Raw genomic sequence first — 20,813 nt, 5'->3', positions numbered from 1 at the left:
AAACTTCAAAATATTTAAACAAGGAATATACAAATAAATAATGCCAAAATATTGTAAACAATGACATCTACAAATTTGTAAAATAAAGGAAGACTCTCCAGTGTGCTAAAATTTAAAAATTATGCATATAACCTGAAATACATGTGCACAGTAGTTATACGTTTTAAAACAGGCATTAGCAGTGCAAAACAGTATTAACAGTCAACTTTCACTGTTTAGTGAGTTGTCCTACTACTAATACCTGTGCAATTCTAACACACCTGATCATTGTCTGATCATTGTTCACCTCAGCGGCCATCTTTTTAAAGCCCAGCAGTTTTCATTTATCTCTACACTGTGGCCTGCTTTATCAGAGTAGAGATGAATTTCACTAATTGGAATGGGAATGTGAGCCTACTGACCACGAAAGATCACTAGAGGTGAAGGGATGGAGTTTATCTAGAGCCGAAGGTGTCCTTGGTTTAACGGTAGAATACTTTTTGTAGCCCAGTCAGAAAAAGAGAGGAAGAAGGAGGCTTTCTCCGCAGACTACCCCAACATTGATTACAACTGCATTGCTTGGGCCTTAAAGCACGCCTTTTACCCTAATAGAGTCAGGCTCAATATCATGACAGATCGTGATATCACAAAATCATGACAGAATAATAAATAAATGACAGCTGGGGCAACTTGAAATGACCAGAACACCAGATGATGTATTGTAGTGGGGAACAGCCACCAAGGTTCAAGACACCCGAGGCTATCATTCATACCATATTCTGTCATTATCCTCTTGTTTCAGTTATGAAAACCTGTTGCTCCCAATTTGTTGGAAAAATGTTTCATCAACATAGTGACAAGACCATTAAACCTTTTAGACTACACTCAATGATTTATTTACGAAAAGTATAGAAAGTCCACCTATGCCAGTGAGGCTGTGTTTGATTTAATCACCCAATTAAATGCAATTTCCGACATATGATTAGGTATTTTCATTGAACAAAGGTTAACTGGACCGTTTACTTTCTACTCAATTAGTAATACAAGTGCGAGACAAAGAAACATGTTTTATCTAAAATGTTCCTAATTTCAATAAACGATTTAGGCAATTTAGTACCTCTAATTATATTCAGTAAATGTCAGTATATGCTAATTTATACATTGTATGATTCCAACACAAAATTATAATGCTAAAAAAAGTTATGAAAACATCTTCTCATTTTCCTGACAGAATTTACATAGGACAAAAATGTATTAGACATAGTTCAACAAAGAAAATGACATTTAGTACATACCTGTCGTAGATTCCTGGTGACACGGACGTCATGCCAGTTGTTATCATTGAACTTTCCATTGACAGGTTCCACTAGAGCTTCAAACGCACCCGATCCAAGGTTGATGACCAACCACACTGCACCGCTTTTCAGTGACAGGTTGACGTAGTCTGCTGATTTCCCTGTATGGAGCATCAATCCATTCCGCTGGAGGGTCCTGAAGGAGAGGGTAATTTCATCTGCACTGCTCTGGATTGGGCTGTGGGACAAGTCGTAACAGAAGAATTCATTTCCTCGAAATGTAGCTGCATATTCTTCCTTCCCTAGAATAGGTAGAACAATGTTGTGATGAATGCATTTTTGTGTCCAAACATACAGCAGTTTCAGATGAATAGATATGGTACATTTACAAACCAACAAAACAAAATATAAATCTCAAAAGAAGGGTGAGAAGCTACAATGAAATAACATGGGTAAACACAAAATGAAATATGAAACAAGACAAAAATAGGGTCAGAAATACAATATATAAAGTTATTTTTACCTATTCTACAAATATGCAATGACAAAATTGTAAAGTATTTCTGGAATAGTATTCCACTGCTTTAGATTTGTTCAGATCAAACATTTATGGGGAGCAGACAAAATAAAAATAGTATTTTATTGATATGGATGTTTGAAATACAGAAAATCTAATTTTATTTAAATTGCTATGATAATGACCGATAATTGTGTTTATTCAGGATCTTGCCAATTTTTTTATTTATAAATTAGATTCTGGTAGATTATAATAATATTTGTGTCATTTGTGAATGGTGTTACATCGTATAAATAAATTCCCAATGCTTGTAAGATATGCCCCACTTTGGATTTCTTGCACATCTAAATTTTGTGAAATTGTTTCAACCTATTATTAGTACCTGTATGTATTATCTACTGCATTTTGGGTTTTTTTTCGTTGCTGTTGTAGTTGGCCATGGGATTAAACGGTTTATATGGAACAGCTCTGTGTATAACATGTAAATTGGTAACTGGCAGAATACCTCTGATGAAAACACTTCAAAAAATGAAACACATTAGGCATTGTATCCACAGATGGTACTGTTAATAAACATATTATAAAGATGTCATTCTGTTGGATGCTGTGATCGCCTGGGAGTGTATATTCAGTTTTGAGATGTGTGAGTTAATAAAAAAGACTGTTTTAGTAGAGGAAATTGCTGTACTATAGTAGTCAGGTGTGGAAAGGCTTCTGCATGAGTACAGACTTGCCATTCCTTGTCCTTGGTCCTAATGAGAAAGTGCACACCCCCTGTGGGTGAAGGAAGGTGTGTGGCATGGCTGTATTTATTTACGATTTTTATTTAGAGGTTTCAATTGATTAAAAAAGCTGTTAGTGGCACAAGCGCTGTTCAAGGGGAACTTTCTGTTTGACCCATAATAAACAAATCTATTACCTATGTTACCCTAATGTTTATAGGGAGTTTTTAACCCTGGGGAATGAGTACAGGGGTATATAAACCCCCTTAATCTTTCCCTAAAAGGGTTAACAATATATGTTAAAAATGAGATCATACTTTAATGTTAAAGTATTTTTTTTATATGTATGTGTTGTTTGTGTTTAACCGTGTATTTAACTTTTTTATTTTTATTTACAGGTTATCTCACTATGAAAGGATGATTCCTATGGCTGATCTCAAGACAGTAAAAAAAAAAAGTGGACCTTAATGATGCTTTAGCCCTCATCAGTGCTTCCCTTTTCTAAGCCAACCAAAGGAGTGCTCCTATGAGAACATTTTCCCTGGGTTACCTAGCGGAGCACCAGCACGTGTTCTGCACCCCATACACCTCTCCACGGTAGCAATCAGTAGAGTCTTCTGATTGCTCCTGCAGCCCTAGGGAAGCTGTGTTGTCATCATGAGAGCAGAGCTCCACTGATTGCTTCCACGGTCCTAGCACCCCAGGTTGGGTCCCATGGTCCTAGAAGAGCTGTTGCATGTGTTCTGCATCCACTTTCCACAGCTCCGCTAGGTTCCCCCCTTTCGGCGCTTCAGTCGGCTAAAGGGGGACTGACTATCGGATCATTCTTTATAAATCCTAATGTGCCTTCAATATACTGGCATCACGTCACTGGCTTCATGATGTCGGACCAATTTGTCAGCATCTCAAAAATGTACTTTTTCTCGCCCTCCCTTAAGTATTTAAGTCCCTTAAGGTGGACATAGTGTGTATTCAGGATACCCACTTTCCTGCTTCCTCGTCCCCACTTCTATGCGGCTTCTGCCACTATGAAGCAAAGGGTAGTGCTAGTTCCACTGTACCAAAAATATTGCTGACCCAGCGGGTAGATACTTGCTTTTACAGGGCTCTTTTCAAGAAGCAGATGTGACCATACTTACTATGGTCCCAACACAGGCCAAATCCTGTTTCTCGGGGAGATCCTGTCTTTACTCCATAGTCATCGCAGGGGAGCAGTCATCCTTTCTGGGGATTCCAATTTACACCAGGTCTTAAACAGCTCAACAAGCAACACCCAACACCTTTCTTCCTGCCGTTTCAGTGGCCTTGATCCTAATGTTGCCATGGTCTGACCACAACCTGAGACTACTTACTGTAAGGGCTTTTTGGTTAAGCCAGATAGATCTTCTTGGACTCTGGACGAGTCTCTACTCTTCCGCTAGAAGGATGTGGAGGACCTTAGGAAACAGATAACCATGTATCTTGACCTCAACGTCTCATCAGTGCACAATCTCTACACCCTGTGGGGAGCCTTTTAAAGTAGTAGTCAGGGGTCATATAATCCAATTGGCAACCCATCATAGGGGAGAGCAGGAAAGAGTAGTGAAACAATTAGAGCTACAGTTTGAACAGGCCATCTGAGCCTTCCAGTTGTCTCCCACGAAAGTGCATAAACAAACTTTGGACAAAATCACTAATGATTCACTAGGACAAACTTTCTACACAAAAGCCAACAAGATAGATACTCCTCTGGTTTGGAAGCTTAGTTGTATGGAGCCCCAACAGTAACCCATGATACTTAAATGTTGTAACAATGTTCTCACAGGAAATCCCCTTAAGGTGCTTGAGGAATTCAAATTCCCCCTGACCAAATTAAATATGACCCTGCAGAGTTCTCTGAAACAGCAGCTCAGAGCTTTTTTGATAAACTGTCCCTCATCACCCTGTCCTCGGATTTTGTGGAGGCTTTGGAAGCCGATATTATGGAAAATGAAATACTAATTGCCATTTGTTCCCTTAAAAACAACAAGCGTCCAGAGCCAGATGGTTATACGCTGCTATGTTTTACAAGATATTTAATCCATTAAAAGGGAGAGGGACATTAGACCCTAATATGCTGGCTTTGCACATAGTCATGATACCCAAACCAAGCAAGAACTATCAGTTGTGGTCCAATTATAGACCCATTTTGCTAAATCTCAACCTCAAGCTGCTCACGAAAATTTTAGCCAATTGGCTGAATCGCAGTCTCTAAAGCCTGATATATAGAGACCAGACCAGATTTATGACTCAGTAGCAGGGGGATGAAAACATTTGTAGGGCAAAATAGCTAGCCGGTTTTGCTAAAACACAGGCCTTGGAGGTAATGTTTCGGGCCTTGGATGTGCAAAAGGCCATTGATACGGTCTCATGGCCATATTTGTTCCTTGTCCTTAGATTTGGGCTTTGGGAGCTCCTTCAGCAGTGTATTGGAGCTTTTTATTTGACGCCATTGGCCTTAGTACGGTACTTTAGCTTTGAGTCAGAGAGCTCCCCCTGCAAAAGGGAACCAGAAAATGCTGCCCCCCTTCGCCTATCCTTTTAATTTTGGCAACTATCATTTATTTTGGTGCAGTTCTTATGACAACCGATGGATGCCAGAAGTATAAAGGTGGCTGGGACATCTGCTCTTCACTGACGACCCATCCCCATACTCCGCTTCCCAACCTCTTTACTACCCTCTTGAGGTTTGCCAGGATATTGGGGTTGCATGTCAATGAGAGCAAGTCACTGGCCCCCAATATTTCACTCGCCTATTTTCTCGCCTGGGTGACCAGGCATTTGTATCTGAGGGTTCACTTGACTTCATCATACCGCACCCTCTGTGAAGCTAACTGTCCAGTTATACTGAGGTCCCTGGACCCTCTGTCCCTCCTGCGGTCCTACGTAAACTGTCAGTTGTGCCTAATTATATCTGGGCTCCCACTAGACTATATGAAGAAGGACAGAGGGTGATTGGCAGTATCCCACATTACTAAATATTATCAAGCAGGCAAGATTTCAGGCAAAATTGCACACCACATCTAAAACTCTGATTTGAGTTTACCTTGATATCCCAGATTGCCATCTGATTTCCATATACAACCTGTTGTGGTTCTCCCCCACCAGCATCCATGCCAGCTTTCCTTGCCATTGGCCCACTCCTTCAAAATATGGGACGCAGTTAGAACCAAGTGTCACCTCATGTCCCCACATCTACCGATGGCAAGCATACTCGGTAACCCCATGTTTCCTCTGGATATGGAGCAGTCCAGGTGTTTCAGGTGGTGGGTTCAGAAAGAGTTGACCAAGATGTCTTTATTTCAGAGAGGGAGGTACTGACATTTCAATACTTAAAACAACATGACCCCCTAATACTGTATTTTTTTGTATATGCAAATAAGGTCACTTAAAACATCCATCTGAGCACAAACTAGTTTGAGTTCAAAACAGCATTCAGAGATGACCCGCACGCCAAGAGGTTAATTTCCTAATTTTACTCTACATTGCTATCGGGATTACCATCTGAGAGCCACCATCTTACACATGCACATGGACCAGGGTCTTGGCCTACCTGGCCAGATGATCTCAAAACACCCTCACGGGGGAAACCACTTACAAAGTCCTGTATAGGTGGTACCTGATGCTACTTTGACTATCACGCATACACCCCTCCTCCTCCCCCCTATGTTTCTGTGGTTGTGGAGAAGTAGGATTCATGTATCATATTTGGTGGGAATGCCCTACTGCTCATCGATTCTGCTTTTCGTTTCAGAACGTATGGCAACCTTGATTCGATTTCACTTTCCAGGAAGGTCCTGGTGTGCATAGCCAATAAAGTTTACCAGAGTGCACAGTTACAGCTAACTCTACAAAAACAATTTAATTGAAAAGGCTTGGCTGTCTGTGCAGCTGTACACGCACATTATGAGTGCCAAACCCTACTACCCATCCTTTCATATATCTTCTACATTTCCAATATGTATTTCTACATGTGCTACTCTGTAAATCTACCATCATCGTAGCATTTCTATGGTGTGGCTGAGCTATCAGCTACAGGCTTAGTTACCTATGTTTAGTTACCTACACTACATTTCTTAAACATATATTTACAGGACTCCTGAAGAAGCTAAGAATCTAGTGAAATGCATTAAACTACTCCCACTACCTTGTTGTTTGCAGGGAATTCTCATGAAGGGGATATGTCTCATCCACATATAAACGTTGTTTGTGTCTACACAAAAATTACATACATGTTATATTGTCACATTAAGCTTTTGAATCATATTTGGTAAGTAAACAGGTAGACAATGCAGTAGCAGTTGATATAGTATACTTAGACTTTGCTAAAGCATTTGACACTGTACCCAACAGACAGTTAATATGCAAAGTAGGGTCTAACGGTTTAGAAAATTCAATTTGAAAATGGATAGATGAACTGGCTTAAAGACAGCATCCAGAGAGTAGTGATTATTAATACATACTCCGAACGGTCTAAGGTATTAGTGGTGTATCCCAGGGTTCAGTGTGGGGACATTTACTGTTTATTATCTGTATAAATGATATAGACTTTGGGATTAAAAGTACCATTTCTGTGTTTGCAGATGACACCAAACTATGTAATGGAATGAGGTCCATACAGGATGTCTATAATCTACAAGCAGACCTGGATGATAGATCATAGACTAAATAATAGCATGCAATACCAAGCTGTACTATCTAAAAGCTAGCAAAGTACTTTCTTGTATTGAAAGAGGAATAGACTGCAGAGATGGGGATATAATCCTGCCCCTGTACAAAGCATTGGTCAGACCACATCTGGAATATGCAGTCCAGTTTTGGGCACCAGTTCACACAAAGGATATTGAGGAATTCGAGAGAGTGCAGAGAAGGGCAACTAAAAAAATAAAAGGAATGGAGGAGCTCAGTTATGAGGAGAGGTTAGTTGAACTGAATCTATTCTCCCTTGAGAAGAGATGTTTAAGGAGGGATATGATCACCCTGTATAAATATATAAATGGTCCATATAGAGATTATAGTTAAAGATTATTCACTTTAATACCATTACAAAGGACAGGAGGGCACAAAATTTATTTTAAGGGAATCCGGAACTTACTGTTGTACTGACAATAAAAAAATACTAATTTAAATTTTTCTTGAGCATGATTTGGGCATTCTTTGCAAAGTTAGATAAGTTGCATAGTAGGTTGAAAAAAGACATCAAGTTCAGTATTAGGTAAATTTTAAGTCAATTATAGGAACCTTTAACAGTATGGACCCAGTCTAAATTCGTTTTACTGTTCTGCTGACCTTTATTTGGGTGGTTGTTGGTGGTGGTGATACAATTACTCTTTGGCATCAGGAACAGGTGGCTGAAACAGGTCACCATTTGAAGATTGATTTAATTTTAATTAACATCAATTGCTCCACCAAAGTCCACTTTGGACCAAGAAACATGATGCTTTACCATGATACACCAGGGTGGACAAGGCAGATCTTGAAAGGCAAACTTTCCTGCACCGGTAATCTATAGGGAGAGTTGAAAGTTTGGGGAATGGAAGCAACGATTATACCAACTGCCCTTTCTTATATTCTCAGTCCCCATGCTGCTAGTCGTGTCCATGAGGCTGTAGTAAGCCCTACTTGTGGTGGTGATGCCGCTACTATGCTGACTTAAAGGGATGCAGTGCAGAATGGGGAGATGCCTGCAAATGAGATGTGTCATTGATATCACATAGATAGATGTGTCACCAAATAGCAACATACCTGACAATTTCTCCTCTGCTGCTTTCTCCTGCTCTTCCACCTCATCCTCTTTAGGTTGCCTACCTCCTTTTTCTCACTAACACCTTCACAGTTGCAAGGTAAAGAATGAGAGTCTTTCTCCTCCTCCCCATAATGCATCAAATCCAACATGGCTTCTAACGTTAAACAGGAAAATGAGTGCAATGATATAAATGACTGTTGTTTTCCTGGCTGATAAATGTAGTTGCCTTCTCCATAGACTTGTGATGTGTCCTTAATTAACTGCAGGTGCCCAGGGTAAAAAAACAAAAAAAAAGTCCCCCTGTCTTTTTGCTATGGTGTATCAGATAATCATTTTCCGTTTTCCTTTGCTTGTGCAGGTGGTTAAGATAATGTAATGCTGAATTCAAGCAGGTAGGCAAGTCACAGATAATTTTTTGCAATGGTAGAACGTTTTGTTTTTTGAAGGCAACAAGTATATTTTTGCAGAGAAGGATCTGCTGAAACAAGTTTGGATCTTTTTGTCCAGGAAAAAAGAATTATAAAGAAGATAAAAGAAATACATTTGTTCACCATCAGAATCCGGACATAAGCAAAGCAGGAAAGTAAGTAAATTCACCCAAGTCAAATGAAACCACAATACTGGTTCCCTTGTCAGTGACCACATTGCCTTTTAAAGGTAGCAAGGGGAAAGCTATTGCACAATTTGTTTTTGCATGGCAGAAAGGAACTCACTTGCTGTGTGACTTCACCCAGAATGACTAGATGGAGGACTGTATGGCAGCACCTAAGCTTACACATACCAAACTGTGGAGTACAACAGCTTTGCCATGTCGCTGTCAGTGGAGATTAGTACTCCTGTAAAGAGGAATCAGAAAGGGAGCCAACCATGAAGCTCATCCTCCTGACCACTCTACTGGGCGATAACAGATCCCACCATGCAGACATGTCTGTGCCATCAAAGACATTCGCTCAAGGGACCATGAAGGACATTTATTGTCCCTGTCTGTAGGCAATGTTTCAGGTATATCCTGTCGCAATAAACTAGATACACAAACATGCAAATTTCATGAAAATTAACTCATTATGGGCTACATGTTTGTAGAGTGTAGATATGTCCTAATTAGAAAAAAAATGGTGGATTTATATTTTCCAGCAAAGTTCAACAAACTCCAGAAAGGGGCTGGCATCCACCTATTTGTAAAGCAACTGGTATATCAGTAGCTGGGTCAGGAGGGTGTTCAGTTAGCATGCCAGAAGATGGCTGGGAGTGTTCCTCTGTTTCCCAACCAAACATTCTCCCAATGAAGGACTGAAGACCATGAGATGAAGAAGAAGAAAGAGGAGGAAAAGTTAAAGGACTTTGTGGGGGAAGTGAAGACGGCCCCCTCTGTACATCTATAGTACAAAATTCCTGCCGTGATAACAACAGATCTCCACAAAGAGAAAAGAAAATCAAAAGAAACAAAGTAGGCGTTTTAGTTGGCAATTATAGTTTATATAGGCTTATGTGCAATAAACAATTAAATACAAGATACACATTTTTGAAATATACAAAAATGCTAGTACAGTGCACAATATTAATGGTCATTACCTGATTAAATCATCAGGATATATTTGACCAGTATAAACTATACAAAGGTATACTCTATATGATGTGGCTAGTTAACATTACCATAGCCAATGTTCGATAAGGATGTAACATAACCATGTAGCGCCTCTTGTCCTGACACGTTTCGCCTAGTTTGGCTTCCTCAGTGGTATATAATAGAGACTTTATGGTGTGTGTATAGGTGGATGTACAGTTCTAGGACAGGTAAGTTAGCAATCTTTTCAGGCACATGTAAAACAAACCAAAAAATATAACTTTTTAAACAATTAAAATACAAGTAAAAGATTCACACAAGTGAATACATATTACATATAAAAACATTTTCCATATCAGACATGGTCCCGCATAAATCAATCTGTTCATTACTACGTAGGGTCAATGAGATTCACCGCATGGAGGACCTTATATCCTCTATTCGAGGCACTGGCAGGAAGGTAGCTAACACATGGTTTTACTGGTCACGATTAACGACATCCAATGAATACCATACTTACTTTGCCCACACTTAATGCATTGGTGCCCTATTTTGACCGCCCGTTAGGTTTTTCCCTTTGTACAGGCATTTGGTGGCTATTTTTAAACAGATTCCCCATTTGGACGACCTCCCCAGTACTGGCGCTTGTCCCCCCCACCCACCTCTATGCCTTTCCTTTTATGTTACTGCTCCCGAGTGCTCTTTTATGTTGGTTTATCTTTGGATACCAGGAGCTTGTTTAAAACATTATATTTTAAAAATGCAAAGTTTACACATTTGTTTTGCCATATCGTAATGTAAATGTATTTTATGCCTTCCCCTTCCTGTTTTTTTTCTGTACCCCTTTGAAAGTTTTAAATAATGTTTTAAAAAAAGAAATGTATCAATGTGTAAAAATGGTTTTTGACCTGAAAATGACAGTAAAAAGGGGTATCTTGGTATATACTTGGGCCATGTGAATAGTCATATAAAGTGTTGCAGTTAAATTTTGAAGAATTTGTTACACATTTTACATGAGGATACGGATCCATCCAAAATATCATTTCACAGAAAGAGACCTATCATAACCAAATCAAAAGTACAACATATTTTAGTCTGTAAAATAAGCAAATGTGACTAATGTGACTATTTTTTGTTTAAGAAATTATTTAAAGCTTGAAAAAAAAAGTAAAATGTGCTGTAATTGAGGCTGTGGAGACTATTTGAGTACAGTGAACTCATTGTCATGTTCAAGAAAAATGTTGGTGATGATCTGAACTGACATTAACATAGTCAGCAACAATACTAAGGTAGGCTGTGGCATTTAAATTAAGCTTAGTTGTTATTATTATTATTACTAATATTATTATTAAAAAATAGGATTTATATAGGGCCAATATATTACACAGCGCTGTACATGAAATAAGGGTTGAAAAAGACAGACAGATACAGACAGTGACACAGGAGGAAGAGAGGAACCTGTCCCGAAGAGCTTACAATCTAGAAGGTGGGGGAAGTATCACACAATAGGAGGGGAGATATGTAGTGGTAGGAAGTAGTAAGGGTTTAAGAGACAGAAGATGGGTAGGAAAGTTTGAAAAGATAGGTTTGGGTGCTCTTTTAAATGAGCAGAAAGTGTGAGCAAGCCAAATAGGACGAGGAAGACCATTCCAGAGAGTTGGGGCAACTCTATGAAGTCTTGGAGCAGTGCATTTGAGGGGGTTGAGTGGGGAAGTCATTAGTAGGTCATTGGAGGAGCAAAGAGAATGGCTAGGGGGAGAATTTTTCCACCAGGTCAGAAAGGAAAGTGGGGCAAGAACTGTGGAGGGATTTGAAGGCAAAGCACAGAAGCTTGAATTTTATTCTCAGGTGAAATAGAAGCCAATGAAGAGAACTTCAAAGAGATGAAGCAGAATAGGAGTGGTGGGAAGGATGGATAAATCTGGCTGCAGCACTCATATTAGATTGTAGAGGAGAGAGTCAGGTTAGTGGAATACCAGAGAGGAGGATGTTACAGTAGTCCAGATAAGATATGACAGGAGCATGTACAAGAAGTTTGGTGGCAGATTTTGGAGATGTTGCGCAGGTGAAAGTGACAGAACCTGGAAACATTCTGAATATGAGGGGTAAATGAGAGGGCACAATCAAAGGTGACGCCAAGACAACTTGCGTGAGGGGAGAGACGAATGCTAGTATTGATAACAGTTAGAAATATGTCAAGGGGAGATTCGAAATTTGGGGGGGTGAGGGTGGGAATTGATGAGTTCTCTTTTATCCATGGTTGAGTTTCAGAAATTTTTCAGCCATCCATGACGTGATGGCCGACAGGCAGCATGAAACCTTATCCAGGACTGATGAAGACAAGTCAGGGGTAGACAAAGATTTGAGTGTCATCAGTATACAAATGGTACTGTAAACCAAAGGAGACTATGAGACTACTAAGTGGGGAGGTGTACAGAGAAAAGAGAACAGGTCCAAGGACTGACCCTTGGGGAACACCAACAGGGAGGAGAGTGGGTGAGGAGGACTTACCATTGAAAGAAACCTGAAAGGAGCTGTCAGACAGGTAGGAAACGAGAGAGAGAAAGAGAGAGAGAGAGAGAGAGAGAGAGAGCGAGAGAGAGCAGTGTCACTGATACCAATGGAGCACATAATTTTGAGTAGAAGAGTGTCTAACAGTGTCAAAAGCAGAGGAAAGATCAAGGATCAAGAGGAGTGAAAAATTGCCTTAAGACTTTACTCTGAGGTGATCGTTGGCCACTTTAGCAATGGCTGTTTTTGTGGAATGGGCAGCTTGAAAGCCAGACTAGAGCTAGAGGGGGTCAATAAGAGAGTTGGTATTCAGGAAATCAGTGAGTCTTTTATAGACAAGGTGCTCAAGAAGTTTGGAAACATATGGGAGAAAAGATATAGGAGATAGGGAGGGGTGATGATTTCTTTAGGATAGGGGGAATTATGGCATGTTTGAAAGCGGAGGGGAAGATACCAGTAGAAAGGGAGAGATTGAATAGTTGGGTTAGTGCAGGGGCCAGAATGGAGGAATGGGCACAGAGTAGATCAGAGGGAATTGGGTCAAGAGGACTAAGGGTCCCAAAGAGTTCCAAGAAAATATCTCATGCACAATTACAATACTGCCCCCAGCTTTAACCAATAATACAAGGCTGGATAAATGTATGCTTTTATGTTGTTGATGCCAAATTCTAACCCTATTATCTTACTGTCACAGTAGAAACTGAGATTCATCAGACCAGCAAATTGTAGTCTCAGTCGCTTGTTCTTAATGAACAGGCATGCCACCAATGTGGTCTTCTGTGGCCGTAGGCCCTCTACTTTAGGTTACAAAATGTTGTGCATTCTTAATTGTTTTTCTACATACCTTTGTTGTAACAAGTGGTTATTTGAGTTATAGTTGCCTTTCTACCAGCTCAGACTAGACTAACCATTCTCCTCTAAACCCTGGCATCAGAAAGGCATTTGCTCCAGACTACTGCTGCTCACTGGATATATTTTGGACCATTCTCTGTAAACTCTTCAAATGGTTGTGCTTGATTATGCATATGCATGAAAATCCTAGCAGATCAGCAATTCTTGAAATACACAGACCAGCCTACCATCAACAACCATGCCACGTTTAAAGTAACTTAAAAAGAAAAAACTGAACTATCACATTTACATAAGTATTCAGACCCTTTACTTAGTACTTAGTTGAAGTACCTTTGGAAACAATAACTGCTTTGAATCTTTTTAGGGTATGATGCAACAAGTTTGCATACCTGGAATGGAAGATTTTCTGCCATTCTTTGCAAATCCTCAAGTTGGATAAACACAGTTGGTTCACAGCCATTTTCAGGAAATTCACAGAGTTGTCCCTAAGCCAATAGGATATGTCTATATTTTTCTCCATTCAGCTTTCCCTTGAGGCCAAATAGTTCAGTCTTGGTTTCATCAGACCAGAGAACCTTGTTCCTTACAGTCTGAGTCATTCAGGTGGCTTTTGTGCAAACTTCAAGTGGGCTTTCATATGTTTAGACCGAGGAGAGGCTACCATCTAGCCACTCTGCCATAAAGGCTAGATTATTTAAGGGATGCAGTTATGGTTGTACTTCTGGAACTTAGTCCCATCTCCACACAGGATATCTTGAACTCAGTCAGAGTGACTATCAAGTTCTTGGACTCTTCTCTCACAAAGTTACTTCTCCCTCAATTGCTCAGTTTGTCTGGGCAACCAGCTCTGGGAAGAGTCCTGATTGTGCCAAATTTCTTCCATTTGAAAATGATTATCTGTGTTTTGCAAAAATCCTGTCTCGGAGCTCTGCAGGCAGTTCCTTTAACCTCATTTGTTTCTGCTTTTATATGCATTGTCAGCTATAGGGCCTTCTATACAGAGGTGTGTGACTTTCCAAATTATGTCAAAATTGCCTAATTTATCACAGTTGGACTCCAATAAATGTGCAGAACATCTCAGCAGCGATCAACAAAAATAGAAGGCACCTCAGCTTCCATTTGAAACTTTTTGCAAAAGGTTGCAAAAGTTCTGAGTGTAAATGTGATATTTCATTTTTTTTTCTTTTTTATACATTCTCCAAAAAATCAACTTTTTTTTTTCCACTGCAGACTTGAAAAGCCTAAACAAAATTTAAATTCAGTTTAAAACTTTAAAAGGGTTTTTTAGGTCTAGGTTTGCTTTTTTTCTATTTCTATCTATGTGGAAGCAGTGGACTCTCACCTTGCACATTCTGCACCTATTGCCACATGGATATGTGGTATCCTCAGTAGTCTTTAACTACTATAGGCTAAATGTGTTCATTTTATCTACACAGGTGGTATATGATATTATGTTTAGCCTGTTTTAGGGAAAAATATTAGCATTATGGTTCTCTACATTGTTCTAATGTAAAAGCAACAGTATGATAAAAGATAATGGGGAAGTTATATGTGGCTTCAGGAAACTTCTAGGAACCCTAATATGGTATATCATACCACCAAATTAGGTGAAATAGATATTTTGGCACAAAAAAACATATCAATAGCACCTGGCTCACGCTTTCAGCATCAGGAACAAATTTAAAAAAAAGGTGCCCTCTTATAGGTCCTATTCCTTAACCTTAAAAACCCTTACCAACTCTAAAAATAACCCTGATACCTAACCCTTTACCCCAAACAATGGACAGTCTTTTTCCCTTTAATGCATATATTTTTAAATATGTTTCATTGAAATTTTGTATTTAAATTTAGACAAAATATAGGGGGGAAAACAATAGAGACAATATGGAACAAGAATCTGAATTGCATAAATCAACTACCCATAAACATTAAAAAACAAACAAAAAGCGAAAAAAGAAAAACAAGAATTAGGGGAAAAGCAGTGAGCAATCTAAGTCCTTAGGTGTAGTTAAATGTATATAATGTAATCTAAAAATGAATGCTCATACAAGGCAATAAATTTATTTCCAAAATTTATACTAATTGTCGAAGGATAAAGACAACAGTGAAGAGGTGTACATATCCAAGACTGAAGGGTATAAAGCTGAAATAGAGGGCTTAGAAAGATTGAGAAGTGTGCCCAATAAAGAAATATCTGGCTCCTAGGCACTTCAGATGACAGAGGACTATAGTACGTTTAGTGGGATTCCGAAGACCATTAACATTTCAACAATTTTCATATATACCAATGGACAGAAAGATCAGTGTAGCATTAAATAAACATGGTAATAAACATGTACAAAATATTTCAACACAAATACCGATTCACTATGTGCCAAACTACCGATTCACTATGTGCCAAACAAACACAATTGCAAACTGATGCTTCTTACTATAGATAATAAAGTGTTCCAATAAAAATTACCACTGTAATAAAAAATTTGATTCCATAAACCACCAATATATATATATATATATATATATATATATATATATAGGCAACGTAAGGTCAGCAAAACAGTAAATATCAAATGCACTTGCTACTGAATATTTTGCAATATAAAAAAACTTATGGTTACAGGTTCTGAGGTACTGGATGTTAAAAACAAGGTGAATGCAATAGGGAAATGTAAAATACAAAGGGGATAAGTTTCCAACAATGGACACTAGGTGGCGTCTAAGGTTTGCCAGAAACACTTGGCAAAATGCACTCAAATAGCAAATGTCACTTAGCTGTATATAGTTTTAGAAGTCTGCAAGCTACTCATGATGTGTCTCCCATGATTGGATACACACGGTGGATTACACAAACACTCGCACAGTGGGTAATCGGCCACCCCACTGGAACTCTAGGACAGTGACAGCTGACAGATTACACCTGATCACAGTAGCTGAGTCTTTCAGGAAGCACTCGTGCTATTCTGGCTCACGGCTGCCCAAACGCCAAATCAACTGGAGAGGACCACAACATCTGGATGGAGCTCAAATGCTCAGCTACTGCTGCCCCATCGGATCAGGTCACACTGGCCTCCACCCTGTACTCCTCAGCATTTATCACTTCTGGGCTTGTCCAACATCCCTGAGAATGCAATTGAGAAAGCAATTAAAGTGGCCAGGACCAATACCACAATTAAAAGGACCACTCCTGTCAGTGGGGTCCGCACCTCCACCTCTGACACTCTTGCATCCTGGGGTGCTGGCCACCCCACTACATATACATATATATATTTACACACACAATTTTTTGTTCCAATTAACAATGAAACTCCTTAACACCGCTGTGCGTGCTAAGCCCATAAACCATGCATAAAAACCAAACTCTCCAACAGGTACATCAATCAATTACATCAAAGAAACCAAAGACATATTAACATCAACCAAGGTATAAACACGTTTTCCCCTTAACATACCACATAGAAGCCCTATGATGCTCTTCTATTGCAGAAATGCATTCAGAAGGGAGCCCACCTAGAACACTGCTGCCTGGTATATAGATCCCCGCCGACTGATGGTGTCCCTTGTGGAGTCTCTTCCACCCCGACAGCAAATGACGTATCCTGTCAATAAATGGAAGCACACTTACCTCTTCCTCACTAAAGCGTAGGCGCTTCTCTATGCACATGCAAGCAGTTCTAAGCTTGGGCGCATCTGCCCTTCCAGATTTAATCAGTATCACCCCTCCTATCCCACCGGCCAATCTGGAAATAGCCTCTTAATCGCCCTTGGCTATTTTGCTGGCTCAGACACAACACTCTGCGTTCGTACATCATGTCTCCCCCTAGATCTGCTGAGCATTTCCTCTGAACCTGTTGATTAATTCAGTGCTTTCCATGTCCAGCTCCTGTGTTACAGTTTTTTTCCCAGTCTGGTGTTTTCCTGCCAGTTCCCTTGTACTGTTCCAGTGTTCCTCTGTGTCTGCGGTGATCCCCGTGTCTCCTGTGTCACCACTGCTTCCTGTGTCTCCTCTGTTCTCTTGTGTCTGCAGTGGCCCCTGTGTCACTGCTGTCTATTTCCTGGATTTCTGGTTTCTGACCACTGGCTTGTCCCTGACCTCTCTTGATTTCTGCCTGCCTTGACCCCAGCCTTCCTTGACTATTCTCCTGCCTAGTGATTTGAAACTGTGCATCATACTCCCCACCCTGGTGTGCCCAAGAACCGCAACCTAGTAGCAGCCAGCGGTTCTCCATCCTCACCACTAGAGGCTCTGGAAAGGAAAGGGCTGCTGCTTAGATTCTGCACCTTGGCTCTTCTCTGTGCTCACACCACTTCTGTGCAAGTCATAGCATTCCCTAGAGGCTCAGTCTCCACAAGCGTGACAACAAAGAACACATGACCCTGTTATAATTAACAGAGCCGCTTGTGTGCTTTGCTATGGACTGCCGGTGCCCAGTGAAGTTCAGCAGCTCCTGGCCAAGGTTTATCACCCCACCCCCGGTGACAAGGCCCTGTCGTCACCTCTAAAAAGAAGGAGTGTCAAAATGAGGCTCCACTAGATATGAGACATGGAGACTGATTAATACACAAGGATGATAGACCATCAATTATAAATCATAAATGTAATTACTAAAAATACAGAATAGTATATAAAAATATCCTTGGGTCAGGAAAGACTCTCTGTCTAAGGCAGGCAATCAAGCCAAGGTGCAGAATCTTAAAATTATGTCAGACCCAATATGATGGCTTAAGGGGGTTCACACTTTTAATGTTATAATGATGTTCATACATCTGTCTCAGAAATGATCTTTTAGTTTTTTCTATGTAATACTTTCCACTACTACAGAATGCAAAGTATAAAACCCCTACAGTACAGCAATCCACCAATTTATTCAAATTTCATTAGACATTTTCTGGAATTTTTAAACCACCTGAAATTCGGTAAATCCAATTGCACTGATCACATTTAACACAAAGGGTAAGTGCCTTGGGATATAGTCTTGTCGCAGGACAAGGATTGTCTGTAGATATATAGATATATATGTATATATAGTACCCTATATTCCCTTATCCATACATTATAGGCCATATCCCAGTAGTTAGGTTTTCAATTAAGTATCATTAAACAATACATGAAGGCATAAGTAGGAATGTTGCAGTTTAATCATTGTGATCTGTTTCTCCTTGTCAATGAATTCCAGGGACTTTAGAGAAGTGACAATAGATAAACAGACAGAGGGCTGTAAACAGGTTCTGTCCACTAAAGAGACCTAATGATCGTTAGAGTCTTTAAGGGGTAATAAATCAATCGAGCCTCAGTCAGCAGAAGATGGACCAACAACTAGACATGTGGGTTTGGGTGATGGCCCATCTGAACCTTTTGACACCTAAAATTAGATGACCCCAACTGGTTTCCCACATCAAATTTCAGACATTTCGGCTCCAGCTTTCCATTTCAAATTAGCTGGGAGGTCTATTAAAAAGTTTACATTAACCAATCCCAATCTAGGGTAGTCATCCTACAGATCACACCCAGTAACAAATACAAGTTCCCCAATGAGATCTAATGAGAATTAACCATATGGGATCCAATGGGAGCTGAGAGAATAAAGGTCTGTTATTGGAGAAGCAGGATCCTGGAGTACCCATCCTAACAGGTAGCTTTATCATATTCCTGAATGCATTCCTATTTTGTCCTATATGTGTCTATGTTATTATTGTATTGTTTTGCTGTATTGTAATAGCAGGGTTATGTACTAACCATTATTAGATTACTACAGGGGTTTACCTACTAACAACATTATTTTCATGTACTGTATACTTTGTTCATTTTAGTTTCTATATTAATATCAAACAATTCTGCTGTGTATTCTATGTTTCAAACTGTTTGAGTGACTAGCTATTATTTGTGTATGAGCCTTCATTTAATAAATATATCTGTGCATGGATAGAGTTGTATAATATTCATATTTATGCAAATAATATTCTTATTCAATAGTCGTTTGCATCACCTGATTTTTAAAATGCCCTCTTACTAATTTGTCTTTGATAGATGTAATTTTCTAATTATAGAAAATAATTAAAATTCCAATTATAGGAGGTAATTTTTTATAGCTGGGTCTGACAGAAGTAATGGCCAGTATTGTTAACATATAAACTTAAGATTGAACAAATTAACTTTTTTCTTAAAAATTCTAACAGCAACTCTTTACCAGTGCATAACATTAACACGTCATCAATGTACCTGCGCCACAAATGTCATATCTTTGTGCACTTTTGGTAACACATAAAATGTTGGTATTTTAGGATTATGATTAATAAGAAAATCAAAAGTTTGATCACCTATCTTTCCTCCAGTTAATGTTTGTGATTCTGAATTCTTTCACTTTCATTGGTGTAATAATCTGATACCATTCCCAATTATCCAGAATATAGAAACACACAGTTTATATTGATTGACATCAAGAATCACAACTTTGTTGTCCTTGTCAGAGGGTTTAGTAAGTATATCTGAATGTGACTGTATAGCTGTATAGCTGTATAGTTCTTTATAGCTGCAAATTTGTTTATTGTTATTATTTCCTTGAAAGTTTTCTTTCAAGTATGACTTTCAAAGTATGACTATCTAACTATTGGACAAAGATGTAAATGTTAAGACTGATGCAAATCTGGAAAATGTGTTGATTTAGGGGTAATTGTCAAACCTTGTGTTTTTGTAATTGTACCGTCAGTCCTCAGCCTTATAACCCCTGATGTGGGGGGGGGGGGGGGTAAACTATATCGAAATGTATCAGAAAAAAAACACATTCTTTGAAAAACTAAGTATGTCTTTAATAAACTAAATTTTGTCATAAGTATCTGAGTGGCAAAACTCAACTATAATACTTCCTTCTCAGATTCTATTAATACCAAAGGAGAAAACTTCAAAACATTTAATTGGTGGCATATTTTGACATTTTGACTACAATTTGGTTCATATGTACAACTTTTTGAGGAGCCACTGTTTTCTGATTCAACTTGTTCCCTAAAAATAAGGAAGATGTGTGTGAAGACAAATTGCATAATAAGCCTGATTTAAAATAGCTCTCCAAAGCTGGAGAAAAGACACTTTCATCGGTGAAGCTGGGTAATCCAGCAAACCTGCAATGCATTTCTTCAAAATCTTTTGCTATTCGCCATCAAATGTTTTGAATCCTGGATCAGATCTATTCCAGGTTTGCTGGATCACAAAGCTTCACTGATAAAAGTGTATTCTCTCCAGCCTTGGAGAACTTTCATAAATCTGGCCCAATGTGTTTAAAGTGTTTGAGTTTTTATCATTAAAAACATTACTCGGTTGTGCCATACAAAGTTGAGACAAGAAATTGTTCTGAAAAGAAATTGTTTTGTTAGAAGTTGCTGGAAGACCAGCTGTAGATGTAGCTGTATTAGAAATGGGTGTCTTTGGTGCACTGAAGTGTTTAAAGTGGATCCCTCCTAATGTGTGTTACTTCCCCCGCCTCCTAGATTGTAAGCTCATCAGGGCAGGGTCCTCTCCTCCTCCTGTGTCACTGTCTGTATCTGTCTGTCATTTGCAACCCCTATTTAATGTAATATGTTGGCGCTATATAAATCCTGTTTATTAATAATAATAATA

At 39.2% G+C, this 20,813-nt stretch overlaps 1 protein-coding gene across 1 annotated transcript in view; it reads right to left on the bottom strand.

The window, feature by feature from the left end:
- The window catches only part of LOC140338515 (neurexin-2-like), a 346,284-nt gene that overhangs the window by 143,310 nt on the left and 182,161 nt on the right, over positions 1 to 20,813 (bottom strand). Inside the window, exon 6 of the mRNA XM_072422758.1 lies at positions 1,275 to 1,576. Coding sequence (XP_072278859.1) covers positions 1,275 to 1,576 — 302 coding nt within the window. The remainder of the gene's footprint in view (positions 1 to 1,274; positions 1,577 to 20,813) is intronic.

Source organism: Pyxicephalus adspersus, chromosome 9 (assembly GCF_032062135.1).
Source record: "Pyxicephalus adspersus chromosome 9, UCB_Pads_2.0, whole genome shotgun sequence".
Lineage (NCBI taxonomy): Eukaryota > Metazoa > Chordata > Amphibia > Anura > Pyxicephalidae > Pyxicephalus > Pyxicephalus adspersus.
The sequence above is the reverse complement of the archived record's forward strand: the minus strand, read 5'-3'. Positions and strand labels throughout refer to the sequence as shown.